At 49.8% G+C, this 14374-nt stretch overlaps 2 protein-coding genes across 6 annotated transcripts; both read right to left on the reverse strand.

The window, feature by feature from the left end:
* Positions 1-136: 136 nt before the first annotated feature.
* LOC144034069 (WD repeat-containing protein 36-like) lies at positions 137-6166 on the reverse strand. The gene is made up of 22 exons (XM_077542598.1): positions 5852-6166; positions 5623-5650; positions 5433-5533; positions 5250-5367; positions 4937-5069; positions 4728-4782; positions 4094-4226; positions 3856-4028; positions 3654-3774; positions 3524-3589; positions 3364-3453; positions 3150-3292; positions 2970-3087; positions 2734-2899; positions 2554-2662; positions 2153-2232; positions 1986-2093; positions 1675-1912; positions 1004-1114; positions 814-895; positions 556-743; positions 137-405 (listed from the first exon to the last, which is right to left on the reverse strand). The coding sequence occupies exons 1-22, from the start codon at positions 5999-6001 to the stop codon at positions 256-258; spliced, it is 2661 nt and encodes an 886-aa protein (XP_077398724.1). The 5' UTR covers positions 6002-6166; the 3' UTR covers positions 137-255.
* A 584-nt stretch (positions 6167-6750) lies between these two features.
* On the reverse strand, positions 6751-14224 carry marveld2a (MARVEL domain containing 2a). 5 transcript variants are annotated; one of them, XM_077542607.1, is made up of 11 exons: positions 14078-14224; positions 12884-12933; positions 12694-12788; positions 12280-12514; positions 10539-11278; positions 10124-10344; positions 9260-9295; positions 9011-9171; positions 7908-8079; positions 7774-7824; positions 6751-7709 (listed from the first exon to the last, which is right to left on the reverse strand). In XM_077542607.1, the coding sequence occupies exons 4-11, from the start codon at positions 12495-12497 to the stop codon at positions 7590-7592; spliced, it is 1719 nt and encodes a 572-aa protein (XP_077398733.1). In that variant the 5' UTR covers positions 12498-12514; positions 12694-12788; positions 12884-12933; positions 14078-14224; the 3' UTR covers positions 6751-7589. The 5 variants fall into 5 exon arrangements, 4 of the variants coding, with proteins under 4 accessions (XP_077398733.1, XP_077398734.1, XP_077398732.1 ...); XM_077542608.1 differs by lacking the exon at positions 12694-12788; XM_077542606.1 differs by lacking the exon at positions 12694-12788 and having other exon boundaries at positions 12851-12933.
* Between the last annotated feature and the right edge of the window lie 150 nt (positions 14225-14374).

The following is a 14374-nucleotide window of genomic DNA, read 5'->3' on the forward strand; positions in this document are numbered from 1 at the left end:
TCAACCTTCCTCCTCGTCACAGTCGTTCCAATCATTGCAAGTTACCCTCAGTTTTCCTTCCTTTCCTTACAAACAAATTTGAAATATTATAAACATTTTCTTCACTTTCTTTCTGAAAAGCAAACCACTTATATGCACCCAGACATGAAAACTTTTATTTCGAGACAAAATTCATGTTGCATGAAGTCACACACAACTTTTTATAACTGTAAACAAAGCAGCACATTGACACGTAGAAAACCGGGCGATGCGTGTTCACAAAAGTGCACTCTTGGCGTAGGCCAACAAACAAAGCGATTGATTGAAGGACGCCCGTAGCTCCGCCCATCCCGCCTCCAGCCGCGAGGAGAGGCGGACCAAGGCTTCCAATGCGACGGCATCCTGAGCCAGCGAGTGCAGGTGAAGCTGTCAACAGGATGGCAAAATGTGGTTCAACGTGACGGGCAGATCCAAATCAAAATGCCAACGCAGTACAAAAGGATTTGGACACAATGTCGGTCCACTAAACAAAAAACAAGTCGAGTGGTTCTATTCCCAACGCAGTCCCGGTCTTACCTTGAGAAACAGCGACAGGTAGGCGTGAGCCAGATCAAAGTCCCGCCCACTGGCCAGCATGCTGTCCGTCATGCCAATGAAGGCCAACAGGAGGCTGTCGGCTCCGCCCCCTTCCGGCGACAGACCGGCCAGCTCCACGGACACGGCCGACGGACCCAAACTTTTCAACAGCTGCACGGCAACGGCGACTGAACGGACGGCAAAAAACAAACGTCGACATGGAATCGCGATGGACGTCATTTGCGTCAATGCACTCACATGACTCCGTTTCAAGACCTTCCTGCAGAGCACAGCTGAACTTTGACCTCTGGGACGGCAGACTGCAGCTCAGCACCTTGGACTGACGCGCACGCACGCACGCACGCACGCACGCACGCACGCACACCATTGTTCACATGAGCATCGTGAATGTTGTCGCACGTCAACGTGCACGTGGTGCGACGCCAACCTGCGTTTCCCGCTGCGGGACGGCGAAGCGCGGCGTGAGGCCCGGCACGGTGGGCAGGAAGAAGGGCGCCGACGCTCCAGACACGGGCGCAGTCGGCGCTTTGTTCCTCCTCTGCAAACAGACCGTCGTCATGGCAACATCAAGGTTAGAGTTCACAAATCAACTGGAAAGTCAAGTGAAAAACATCTTTCGAACAAAATGAAAAGGAAAATAAACTAACGAAAAAAAATGATTGTAGCAAAAAAAAAATCCATCTTTGTCATCATACTTGTGCTCTTTGAAATGTATTGATTTCCATCATCCGAGCTGCAGAACGAAGGTCATTTATTGGCGAAGTCTACGTCACGAGCAGTGACGATTATTGGCTGGTTTGACGCATATCGACATTTTTTTTTCTTTTAAGCCAACAGTTGATTAAAAAATGGCTTATCTCTACTACTTGATGACCTTTTCAAAAACAAACAAAAAGTACTCCATATATTTAAAAAACTAAAACTGACAAACTCACACAAACAAATAAAAAAAACAAAAGCTAACAAAGTTGCTGTACAAATGTTTTTAAACTAACTGAATGTATTTATTTATTTATTTTCAAAAGCGTCCCGTGCTCATCACGTGACGATCATGTGCTCTTGCACGTGACCTCGCGCCATGACATGAAAGGCTCGTACCTTGATGGCGTCCAGGCACAGCAGATGTTTCCATCTGGACTCGGGTAGCTGCGACAGCGTCACAAGCTCCGCCCCCAACTGCTCCGCCGAGCTGTATGCTTCGTCGGGCTCCTCCTCCTCCAATGTCACTTCCCGCTCGGCCTCCGGCGCCCCTCCCCCCGGCAGAGTCTCCGCCTCCGGCTGGTAGTCGGCCGGCAGTGGGCGGAGCCCCACCGGCCCGCACAGGCTCTTATTGGTCCTGAGGAGGAGAGCCGCTGCGTGATTGGCCGCCGTCGACGCCGAGAAGGGAACGTGAACATTTGTCGACTGACCACAAGCAAACGCCCAGGACGTCCACGTGCGACGTCGCCAGGAAGTCTCCAGTGGGGGACATGGACACGCCCACCGGCGCCATGGAAACCAGGAAGCAGTCCACCAGGCTGAACACGCAACCACATGTTGACACGGGAAGACACGGGAGGACACGTTGGGCTCTCACCTTCCGGAGGGGACGTCCCACGTGCGAATGGTGCAGTCCATCCCGCCGGTGATCAACCAGCGACCGTCGGGGCTGAAAGTCTGACAAAAGGTCAAAAGACGATTGGCACGTCGACGGCCAGTTCCCAAAAGTGTCGACGTCAGATTGTTGTCTAACAGGGACTCCGAAATCTCACGCTTGTGATTGGTCCCGCTATCAAAGAACAAAACATTGTTCTTTGCTATATTAGCATGCTAACTAGCGCTGTTGTTAGCATGCCCACGGGGCGTATCAAAACGTTTGGTGAACGAATCGTTTGCGTGGACCCGAGTCGAGACGCCAAACGAGTCGGTCACGTTTGAAAATGTCGGCCTGACCGCAAGGATGCTCGCCAGTTCCTCATTTGTTAGCGAGTCTCTCACCATGTCGTTGGTGTTGCCGTGGTGACCGGCGAACTTGCGGACCACTCGCTTGGTTTCCACGTCGACGATCAGCAGCGTCAAGTCATCCAGAGCGAGCGCCAGCATCCCGCTGACAGAAACAAGACCGTCTCGTCCGTCAGTGTGTTTTTGCCGTGTAGCGCCACGCTAGCCGTTAGCTACCTGTCCCTGTGCAGCTTCATGCTAGCGGGCGCCGCGTTGAGCTTCATCTGCTCTTCCTGTTTGCGGCTCTTGAAGCGCCAGAACTTGAGCAGCCAATCGGACGCGGCGGTGAGAGTCAGCTGATTGAGCGCGTCGCTGGCCACGCCTCGCACGGCGCCGCTGTGAGCTTTTGGAAAATGGCGCCGTTAACCGGAGACGGAAGCCGGCGGCGGCGGCGGCGGCAACGGCGGCGTCACCTTTCTGCCCGTCTCCATAGCAACCGCGATGAAGTCCCGACTGCAGGTTGTAAACGTCGACGCGGCCGCACGAAGACCCCACAAGCGCAAAGTTCCCACAGGAAGTGATGTCCACGGCCTGGGATAGGAAACAGGAAGTGGCGTTAACGCGCACAGCTGTAAGGCGAGTGGGCTGGTTACCGTAGCGACGGAAGTGTTGCCGCCCCCCGGCGGGCTGAGGTGGTGCGCCCCCCTGGTGCAGCGCTGGAAGTTCCAGGTGGTGGCCGCCAGGCGACCGCGGTGACACGCCACGATGCCGTCCCAGTCCGACTGGCGGGCCGCAGCTGTGGAGAAAGGCGGTCAACGTCGCGGCGGCCATCTTGACTCTTACTCGTACGCGTGTGCGAGCGCCAACCGGAGGAGAAGGCGGTGATTGCGGGCAAGCGCAGCTCCTCGTAGGACAAGCCCTTCTTCTTCTTCTGCTCTTTCTTTTTATTGACGGAGCCTAAACACAAAAGCGCACAGTTGAAGAAGCAATCGGGTGGTGACGGAGGTGCGGGTGGGCGGAGTCAGACCGTGTCCAAGGTTCTTGTGGAGTCGTTCGTGGACGGTGGAAAAAGACTGCAGTGTCCCGTCTTGACCTGCAGGGGAAGAGACATTTTGTTTGGCCGTCCGCACGCCGCCGCCGTCCTCATTCCAGCTCACCTGCGCTGAGGATGTTTTTCCCGTCGTCGCCATGGTGACGGATGGCGGTGGGCGGGGCACTGTGACCCTGGCGATTTCTCAGCAACCTGGCCCCGCCCCCTTCCTGGTCAAGGATCCAGACCTGAAGAAAGCACAAAGAAAACGTGTCAGGCAATCGGAGGTCCCGCCGGCGGGAAGGAAGTGTGGCGCCGGCGCCGACGACCTTGATGGCGTTGTCGCCGGCGGTGGTGATGAGAAGCGGCTCGCCGTGCACGAAGCTGGCGCTCACCGCCGTCTTGTGGGCGTGTCTGAGCTGAGCCAGCAGCTGCTGCCGCTCCAGGTCCCACAAGGTCACGTGACCTTGTGGGCTTCCCGCCGCCAGCGTGGGCGGCCCGTCTGTGGGCGGGGTCAGAGGTCACGCATACAAACAGCACCCTTAACACCTGCGCACACGCACACACCTGTCCGGAAAGCCAGCGACGTGATTGGTCCCCAGTCCTGCGCGAAGGCCATCAGCGTCTCGTCCAATCGGATGTTGTGAACGATGATGCGGCCCGTTGCCGTGCCGACGGCCACCACGTCCACCGCCGGGCTCTGTCCAGTTCACTTGAGGTCATTCAATGCCGCCAAAACTGACGGTTGCCCGTCACTATTGGCCAAAATTCACCGGAACTCGGAACGCCCGCTAAACCGCTGACGAGGTTTTTTTTCTCTCAGATTGAGCAAGTGTGAATGCAGTTGGGCTCATCGGTGCAGTACCACTTTGCGCCACAACAAGCAGCAGTGAGCTCGCTCATTTGACCTTTGCTCGTTCCAATGCAAACATTAGGTTCACTTTTTTCAGCGGGGATTCGGGCTGTGCAATTCGTCGGAATTCAATTACAATTTCAGTTATTACAAAATCAGCACAATCGTCCCCCAAAAATGATGAATACTAATTTTGAGTCCAGTTGTTTGCACATTTGCAACTTTTTTGCATTTTAAAATAACTAAAACCTGAACGGGTTTTCCAACCGTCTTTAAGGAGTTCCCTGAGGTCCGAATGTCAAGCGTATGCAAAAAATGATTTTGAAGTAGACGAGCGCACACACTCACCTGCTGCAGCACAGTGACACCTGCCGACCAGCCGGCAAACGTGTACAACAACTTGCTGGAACCGCAACACAAACGCACAACAACAACACAACAAGATTTGATTCGTTCGAAAAGGTTGAAGGAGGAGCCACAAATACGGCCGACAATTTGCAGATTTTCATTTGCAGCTCGTATTGTTGGACCGTCTGTTAGCGTGCTAGCATGCTAACCTGGTCTTGAGGTTCCAGAGCTGCAATGCACCCTGGGAACTTCCCAGCAGCACTTTGTTGAGGTACGTGCTGGGGTGCATCATGGCCGACACGTCAAAGGTGGCGGGCTCAAAGTGCAGCTGCAGGTAAACGTCTGTCAGGGGAAACCCAGAACGCGTCACAAACAACATGCCGACCACATACGCACGCACATTTATTTTGTTCACACTCATACGGACTCATAAACACACACGCGTACGTACAAGCACACACACACAGATATATACACACATGAGCAACACACACACTGTGTGGCCCTAAGCTCCGCCCTCACCGCCGCTTTGAACGTCCCAGACGATGACAAGCCCGCCGCCGTCGGACGAGATCAGCTGGTCGCCGAAAGGAAGCAGCAGGCGCACTTCCTGTTCGTGTCCACGGTAGCGCATCACCACCTGGGCACAGAGAACATTCCAGGCCCCGCCCATCACACACTCGAGGCCCCGCCCTTCCCCCCGACCTCTTTGTTCCTGGCGAAGGCGTACACGAGCGTGCCGGCGGCGGCGAAGGCCAACATCCTGTCTGCCGCCATGCATGTGATGTCATCCTGCAGGCTGTTACCTAGGCAACCGCATCCCACAACGTCAGCCAATCAGGGCCAAAGGGGCTCGCTTCACTTTGTCGTCACGCCAAACAAAAACAATACTCACTGATGGCCACGATGCCCAAACGACTGACCTGGGGGGGAAAACAGAAATGATGTCACAACACAAACGAGGTCATTACGAAAGGAGAGAACAAATCGAGGGTGGTTATGAACCATAAATGTAATGCAAAAGAGGAAGAAGCAGGATGAAAAAGGAAGGAACTGAAGATGGTAGGAAGCAGAGAAGGAAGTCAGAAAAACACGAAGGGGGTTAGCGTGAAAACTTTCCTTACGTTGTACGTGTGCAAACATTTCCCAACTGACGTCACCAGATAGAACTCCCGGTGTTTGCGATGATAACGCAGTACGTGCGGCACGTGGTTGCAGTAAAGTCCCAAAAGTCGGAAGCCGCTGAACAAACTACTTCCGCCTCCTCCCGCCATCAAAACGAACGAGTTCAGAACCGCTGGAAGCGACACAAAGCCTAAACGAGGGCAACGAAAATACGAGAAATTGGCCCAGCCCGAGAAAGAAGCAGATGGAGTGGGCGAGCCGCAGCAAAAAAAAGTCCGTGTGGAAAAGTGCGCAACGAAACAAGGGTTCCGCTCACACAAACAAACGCAAACAGAAAAAACGGCAAAGTCGTTCCAAACTTCGTCTTTTCTTCCATGTTGAGAGTGAAAGCAGACAACGGCACATTGAGTTCAAAAGGCGTTTCGAAGTCTTGTTCTTGGCCAGGATGGACAACTTAAATCAAATGACAGAGAAGAAATGTTTCATCATCAGATACATTTTTTAAATGTCGGCAAAATATGGCACCACACTATGCCATGTTTTACTTTTCTATTTATATTAATGCTACTTTATTAGAATGTTTTTTTTAAGGTATAGGAAATGTGGATGATGATGTAGATCTCGGCATCGACGACGCCACTATCAACATGGCGCTTGCGAGGTCCGTGTACTTCTGCTCTTCAGGAGAAAAATGTAAATGTCATGTAAAATGTCGCATCGTCCAATCAGCTCGAAGTACCGCACAGAATGTCCCGCCTTTCTCGAGCAAATCAGCGTGTAGCAGTCCCAGATTGATCACAATGATCAATCTGGCTATTGGCAGGTTAGCATGCGGCGCACTCCTAAAAAAACATTTCAGCGAAACAAATGTCAGTGTCACAAAACAATCAAGACAAACTAACTTGTCCAATGAGTTTTATTCAGTGTTAAGACTGTTGGAAGACAAGCTTTTTCCTCCGCATGTTCGTTTTCTTTCGGCTCGTGAGAATGTTGGTTATCTGAATACAGGCTGGAGACCACGAACAGCTTTCATTTCTACAGAATATTCCGGCCACAAATGAGTTGCAGGCCATGGCTGTAGCTTCTCACAAGTGCCAAGTTACAACATTCTTATACCATCTTGAAGGGCGGCACCACAAAGTTTCCAGTAAACGGTTCAACAAAGTTAAGCGGACGAACGCGATAACATTCAAGGGCACAGAAGAAAGCGCATTTGAGGAATTGCGGAAGTTAAACAGTCATGACGACACCTGGCAGAGGTGGCGACATCACGCAAGGATATTCCCGCAGAACGAAGCTCTACTGAGGAAATGAAAACAGTCATGACTAAATGTGGGCAGAAGACGCACTTTAAGACTCACAACATCATGTATAAAAAGAAAAAGAAAAAAGTGAAAACTTCATATGCAGGACAGAAAAGAATCAAATCATTACATTTGTGCAGCTCATGATCAAAAATGACTTTCGATGTCATGTAAGATATTTATATAAAAATGTCAACTGGTTTTCATCCCATCGTTCGGTTGAGGATCGACGAGCGTTAAGCCAAGACGTGAAGGCGTCGTTTCGGGACGTCTTCAAGGCGGAGACGCAGCAGGTGCGAGCACGTCAACATGAAGGCACGACACGCCAAACCACGGACAAGTTGGCGTGTCCAATGCGTGTGCGTGAAATGGTGGAACAAAATGGAGAGCCGGAACGTTTGCCGTTCGGCGCCACGCGACGCCGGCAGCGCTTTTAGTCGTAGCCGTCGTTCCACTCCATGACTTTGTCGTAATCTTGAATCTTCTGCTTGATGTGCGACAGCTTGTTCTTCAGGTAGTCGCAGCGCTCCTTCTTCTCCAGGAACGTCGGGTCCTGCCGCGTCACCGCAAACGCGTCAACGTCACGCACAAGCCCGCGCACGCAAACACACACTCACGTTTCTCTTCCTCTGGAAGTCCTGCAGGATTCTGTTGATGCGATCCGCTTCCTGTCCGGAAAGACCAGAGCGAGGTCACGTCACGACGGCGATGGCGGAAGGAGGCGGCGGCGCCGTCCGGCGGGCGGGCTCACCATGTGGCTGGCGGGCTGCTGCGGGAGGCCGCGCATCAAGCCGTCCATCTCGTCCAGCTTCCTGCACGCCGCCTGCACGTCGGCGTGCAGCTCCTTGTACTCGGCGTACTGGTCGTTGAAGACGGCGCGGTACTGGTCGCGCTCCTCGTCCGAGCGGATGGTCGGGTACTTCCTGTTGGCGGAGGGACGCGCGTCCCGCTTTTAGGGTTAGTGCCGTCGCCAGGCCTGCGCAATACATCAAATTCATTCATCCAGATTTGGAAAATCCAATCGTTGAAAATTTGCTCCAAATTTGCTGAAAGGGAATTATTATTATGATGATTATTATTATTATGATATTCTGTTCCATCCGGATGTTATTGTGAGTTTTCCACAAGTGTCAGAATGCGGACGACAACTACGAAATGATGAATGTTAAGTTCATGTGAAGTGATTTACAATCAGTATTCGTACATTATTGATTGTTGGCGAAATTTTGTACAGGAATTATTTTGGAATCAATGAAAAGTAAAAAAAAAAGTTTGCTGTTTTTTAATTTTTTTTTAGTAAAATCAATTAAAATGGTAATCTTCCTGAATGATTCGATTTTTTGGGCCATGTCGCCAACCCGAGCTGTCACGATCAAATATTTTCGACCAATCAGATTCATGTTCATTTTGCATGCAAGTGCATCACAAAAGCATTTGTTTCCTGTTTGCTGTGATTGTCTTATAAAATGATGATTATTTTATTTTATATTTTATTGGCAAGCAGTTGAGGGCGTACCCCGCCTACTGCCCGAAGCCAGCTGGGATAGGCTCCAGCAACCCCGCGACCCTTGTGAGGGCGAGCGGTTAAGAAAATGGATGGATATCATTTTTTTTAGGGTTAATTTTTTTTTTTATATATATTTTATGTATTTTGATGAAACAGATGATGACCGACTCCAGAAATCAGTAAACAATAACTGTTGATATGCTGAAATGATACGATTTGGACCATTTTTCATAAAAAAAATAACTGGATGACTTCAATGGTTACGGATTCATTTGATAACGGATCAATTTTGACATCTTGGTTAGGATGTTGTCGGAGACTGAAAAATGAAAACGTGTCCGTCTCACGCGATGTAGTCGGGCACGATGACGGGCTTGGGGATGTGGCCGGACGGTATTGCCCCCTGCAGGATCTTGGGGGCCACTGCGACGGGCGCGTCCTGGACCGACACCAGCGACGACTCCTGTCGGGGGCTTTTGGTGCCCGCCGGAGCGCCGGCGGGGGTCAGCTGGCGAACAGAACAAATGGGTCACATTCAACTGCGGTTGGCTTCTCGGGGGGGAGGGGTTGGGGGGTTGGGTTGGGGGGGCGCTCACCAGCGACTGCGCCGCTACAAACTCGGACTGCTGCATCTGAAAGAAAAACAAAACAAGCGAAAACGTTAACTGCTTCAATCAAGAATATTGCAGAGAAGCAAAACTTGGCTAAGCTCAGATCACCAAAATGGCCGCAACAAAAGGTTCCGAGTTCATCATGTGATGGTTTGAAAGGAGCCATTCAGTCCTGGATGAGGGTTTCAATCCAGTTCGAGGGTTGCAAATTAGGGTTTGGATTTTCAATTTGGGCTTCAAACTTTGGTTCAAGCAAAACCTAGAAATTCAAATGAAGCTTTCAAAGTAGGGTTCAAGTTAGGGTTTGAAACCGTGACTTGAAGCTGCCGTTTTAAAAAAGTTGGGCTTCAAATCGGGATTTGAGTTGATGGTTTCTAGACTGGCCTAAGGTTTCAATTCAGGATTCAAATGTTGCTTTCAAACCAAAGTTCGGGTTTCGAATGAAGCTTGCAAGACATTTTTCATTTCAAAAAAGTTGGGCTTTCAAATGAGAGTTTCAAGTCTGACTTGGGGCTTCGAATCCGGGTTCGAAGCAAGGGTTTCAAATGAGGCTTTCAATCTGGCTTTACTGTATCAAATGTGGGTGTGAAGCCATCTTTCGGCTTTCAAATCAGGCTTTCAAACCATTTTGTGGTTTGAAGAACACGTTGGGGTTTCAAGCCCGGTTTAAGGTTTCACGTTTCAGTTTCAAGCAAGGAGCACAAATTTTCAAAGTAGAGTAAATGAGGGTTTTAAACTTGGGTTAGAATTTCAAATGAAGGCTTTAAGCAAAAGTTCAGATTTGAGATTTTGGTTTCAAGCCCGGGTTAAGGTTTCAAGTGCGGCTTCGAAGGCGGCCGGCGCCGGGACCTGGTGCTGCTCGCTCTGGCGGTATCGGCGCGCGGCTTCGTGGCGCCACAGCTTGAGGCTGACGCCTGCGCCGATCAAGTAGATGAGCATGTTGAGGAAGAGGAAGATGATGGCGGCCGTCTGCCCCGCCTCCGTCCTGCAGAAGTTGCCGCCCAGGCCGTTGTTGAACACCGGGTGGGAGCAAAGGCCGCCGCGCGTGGTGTCGCGCACGTACACGATGCCTGAATGGGGGAAGAGGGTTCGGGGGGGAAGGGGGTTCGGGGGGGCAGACCACAAATGCCGCGTCTCATTTAAAAAAGAAAAGAAAAATCTTGTGTTGAGTCATCGAGAAGACAAATTATGCGCGGGAGTTTTGTTGGATGTTCCGTTTGCATGTTTATTTTGTAACCTTGTCAATGTTTTGTGTCCGTCCCACCTGCCGTCATGTAGAACAGAGCGAGCGCCAAGTTGATGACAAACTCGGTGAGCGGCCACCAGGTGGAGTCCAGCAGGATGGTGCGGTAGTACATGGTCATGCCCAGAACCAGCACGATGACCGTCACCAGCCAGGTCAGGCCCGCCACCACCAGCACGAAGGGCGTCTTGGGCCCCGTGTAGGTGGCGGTGCCCGTGCCGGCGCCGTAGAAGCCGCCGCCATAGGCGCCGCCCGGCGCCGAATGGCCGAACGTGTTGAACCACTCGTTGTCCTTGTGGATGTACGCGCAGACGCAGGCGAAGACGGCGGCACCCAGCAGCAGCTCCGCGCAGCCCAGAATCCTCAGAAGCCCCGCCCACGACTTCATGTAGCCGTAGCGCTGGTGGTACTCCTCCACGCGCTCGCTGTAAGTCAGCGCCGTGCGGTAGGTGCGGTCCGACGCCGACTCGCCCAGCTCCAGCAGCTCCTTGGCCGAGTTGTAACTGCCGGCCGAGCCCCCGTAAGGGTCCCGGTAGGACCCGGGGACGGACGGCGTGTGGGGGGGCGAGCAACGCACGCCCTCGCTCGTGCTGTTGTTGTTGTTACATGACGGCGCGGAGGACTCGGGCCACGCCCCCTTTTTGCTGCTGCGATCGCTGGCCCGGAAGAAGTTCTTCCACGAGTCGGGGATGAAGCGGTGCACCGGTTTGATGTCTAGGGCCGGGTCCGAGTCCTGCTCGGTGGCGCCGCCCTCGCTACGGCTGCAAACGGCAAGTTCAAAAAAATTCAGTCGCCATTGCTGTCACCATCGATTATTTGTAGAATACATTAATGATCAATTGTTCAATCGACTAATCGGAATCATTTGAATTGTGCACAAAAGCATTTATTCCCGAATTATTGTTTATTAACCAGTGATTGATGTTTATTTCATACTTCAGATTCGTATAATGATTGTAAAAATTGATGTTGTCCTGTTGCCATCTCAGGTATTGTTTCAATGCAGGCAAATTATTGATTGAATTTGATTAAACACAGACAACAATCAGTCTTCTTTCGTGAAGGACGACAGAAATCAATATTTTTTGGCATTTAGTATTCTACCAAATTCTATCGATTAATTGGACAAGAATTCATTTTACATTATTAAACGCAATGTGGTGCATTTAAGTATTTTTTTTTTTTAAATCAAATATTCTACTGATTACTCCATTGATTAATGGAGTCATCGGATAAAAATAGATCGTGCAGGTACTACTTTTGTTCAGTTGCTGTCGTCTTCCTCATGTTCCAAACTGTAACACCTGTAACTTTGAGTGTGTTTGGCTTTTAAAGGTGGGGCCTGGCCTGGTGAGTGACATGGGTGTCAGCAAATGAGAGCGACGATTTTGCTGCACGTTTGAATCAATGACATACAATAACGGGCAGACCAAATATATTTTGGCTCACTTAACGCGTGTGCCTACTTCTTGCCATTAGAAAATGCGGAGTTTGGGGAAAAAAACTTTGCGGGAATTAACCGAGAATGGCGGGTAATTTCATGGAAAGCATAAATTAAATCCGGTTTAGTATTTCCTCATTCCACTCAAAATGTTACTCGAAATTTGTCTCTCATCACAAAGCTTAAACAAACAAGTAAAATAAATTTGAAAAAAAAAAAATAATAATAATAAATGAACCATAAAACAGTTTGTAGCGCCAAAAACCTGTAAATTTGGACTTTCGTTTGGTAAATTCATTGGAGAGAATTTGTCGGGCGTACCCGTCGATGTTGTAGTCGGGTCCGATGGGAGCCCGGTCGGGCAGAGGCGGCGGCGGGAGCGGGTCGGCGCTGAGGGCGAAGTAGGGCGCCGACTGGGCGCTCAGTGGGTGTGGCTGGTAGGGGTCGTCCCGGGGCAAGGTGCCCGGCGGGACCTGGTCGTAGTGAGGCGCCTGGCGGACATGCTCAGTGCGGCCCAGGTACTCGTCACCATTGATCATCAGGATGCTGGGGGGCCCTGACGCACACGCACACACACACAAAAAGAGTTAGCGACATTAGCAAGAAATCAGGAAATTCAAATGTAGGTAACCATCGACAGCAAATGTTTCCATTTTTTTTCACAGGATTGGCAAAGCAAAAAGTCACCACAGAAGAGAAAGCGTCAGACCGCACGAGCGAGAAACCAGAAGTTACCCAGAATCCTTCATGCTAGCCGCGTCCACAGTGCATCTCCCGGCCAGCAGGTGGCGGCGCGGAGAGACACTGCGGTCAGCCAATCAGAACACCCGCTGATGATGATGAAGAGGAGGAGGGGGAGGCGTTTCAAAAAATTGGAAATGTTGTTCAATACCTCGCTGACACGCAGTCGCTCGTCAGCACTTACATTGACCACCTGCCGGAAGCCGAGCTCGTTTGCGTGACGCCGATTATCACCTGGACACAAACAACAACAGCAATCAGCACTTCCTGACACGTCCTGATTGGCTCTCCAGGCAAACCATACATATTAGCTCATACCTGGGATAGCCGTTTCTTAAAAATCATTTAGCGGGACGGTAACTCGTTAATGAAGACGTAAAATGACAATAATTAAAATAAGGACGAGGAAGCCAAACAATATATTAGCGAGAGCGAGGGATTATTTGTATTTTTTTTTTTACAACATTTTGAAAAATAATGTCAAAACGGTAAATTTCTACATTTTTCAGTAGGATTGCCACTCAAGAATAAAGACGTGAAATGTCAACAATTCCAATTCACAACTTTATTTAATATAGCGCTAAAATCGAAATTAAAACATACATGAAATAATAAAAATAAATACAAACAAGTGGTACAGAGACCAACATACTAATTTGTTTTAATTTTTATAATATTTTTTTTTTTTTAAAGACAACGAGGAAGCCAAAATGATGAGTTAAATTGACCATTATTCAAATATTTTCGTTCGTGAGGGACTGAGAGGATCAGCGATTTATTTCTCAGCGTTTCACAAACGCATCATTTTGGAAGCGCTGCAACAGAAATGATGACGTAAGTTACGTTCCCAAATAATGGATCAGGATTGTGACTCGTGAATAAAGAAGTTAAATTGCAATAATTCAAACATATACAACAAGGAAGCCAAAACTATATCATGAATAAAATACAACTCCAGAATATTAGCGAGGCTGAACATTTTTACGACAATCTTGGGGTTCGCGAACGCATCATTTTTTTAAACGTCGGTTGGGACGAAAAATGTTGACTTTCGAGACTCGAAAATGTAAATTTATACTGTCACAAATTGTTACATTGTGTTCCAGTAACTTGTGTGAGATGTTTACACTCGACAGAAACAAACCAAGTAGAAAAACACAAGTTGTGTGAGAACTTTCCCACATGCAAACATTCTTGAGCCCAAAAGTAAAAACACTTGAATGGTGAACTCGTCCGCTTCTTGTCCAGTTGGACCGGTTTACTCGGCGCGAGGTGCACTTCCTGGCTAGCTAGCTAGCTTCACCTTCGTCAAGTTAACTTTCGCTTTTCGCCCGATACCGAACCGAACGTCATCGGAACCGGTCAAAAGTTCGCCTACCGTCTTGTCTTGTCTCTTTTTTGTCTCCTCCTGTTGCTCTTCTTCATGACAGAAAGTTTCCGGTGCAGCACCGTAGAGTTGTTTCCCCCCACACCACGTGACCACCTGCCCAACCCTGTGACGTCACCGCACCGCGCCGGAGTCTACCTGTCTCAAATACCGGAAGTACTCGTAAGTTAAATGGACACTTTGGGAAGTGGTGGGAAGTAAATACAAATAAAATGGACTTAAGTAGTTTCTTACACATTTGAACACAGATTACTGATAGCCTAATTGACTCAGCCATTTTCAGCAGTT

The sequence above is a fragment of the Vanacampus margaritifer genome, chromosome 14 (genome assembly GCF_051991255.1).
Source record: "Vanacampus margaritifer isolate UIUO_Vmar chromosome 14, RoL_Vmar_1.0, whole genome shotgun sequence".
NCBI classification, from domain to species: domain Eukaryota; kingdom Metazoa; phylum Chordata; class Actinopteri; order Syngnathiformes; family Syngnathidae; genus Vanacampus; species Vanacampus margaritifer.